Genomic DNA, 551 nt, shown 5'->3' with positions numbered 1-551 from the left:
GCCGGCCATAAAAACTCTGCCTTGACCACAACGGCACGAATCACATGTGCCCCGGAACATTCCCCTTTACCATAGTCCGCATTTACACGCGCTTAAGGCGGCGCGTGCTCTCTCTTCCCTCAAAACACATCTCAGCCGATAACAGTCGACGCCGTCTCCGTCACGCGCCACACTTTCACCGATTTGTCCAAGCTCCCGCTATACACTATCCATCTTTGATCTCCTTTCTGACCTCCGTCGCCGTCCTCGGCCTCTTCCACCGCCGTCAAACACTTAACAGGTCCCACGTGGTCCATCAACACCGAGAGACACGAGTGTGTCCCATCGCCGTTTCTCCTCCACACACAAATGTTCTTATCCGCTCCCCCGCTTAAAACAAGACTCCCGGCGGCGGCGAGGCAGAGCACCGCCATACGATGGCCGCATAGAGTCCCGCCGTGAGAAAGATATTTCTGCCCTTCCCAGAAATTAACGCTGCCGTCAGAAGAACCGCAGTAAACAACAGCCGCCGTTAAGTTAACCGCTAACGCCGTTACAGCGTTCTCTTGCTT

The 551-nt window shown here is 55.2% G+C and overlaps 1 protein-coding gene across 3 annotated transcripts in view; it reads right to left on the bottom strand.

The window, feature by feature from the left end:
• The window catches only part of LOC104783932 (myosin heavy chain kinase C-like), a 2,922-nt gene continuing 2,371 nt past the window's right edge, over window positions 1-551 (bottom strand). The window contains exon 2 of one of the 3 annotated variants that reach the window (XM_019226846.1): window positions 1-336. In XM_019226846.1, the coding sequence (XP_019082391.1) occupies window positions 132-336 (205 nt within the window). In that variant the 3' untranslated portion in view covers window positions 1-131. The other 2 variants (XM_019226847.1, XM_019226845.1) reach the window with 2 other exon arrangements.

The sequence above is a fragment of the Camelina sativa genome, chromosome 1, assembly GCF_000633955.1.
Source record: "Camelina sativa cultivar DH55 chromosome 1, Cs, whole genome shotgun sequence".
NCBI lineage: Eukaryota > Viridiplantae > Streptophyta > Magnoliopsida > Brassicales > Brassicaceae > Camelina > Camelina sativa.
The sequence above is the reverse complement of the archived record's forward strand: the minus strand, read 5'-3'. Positions and strand labels throughout refer to the sequence as shown.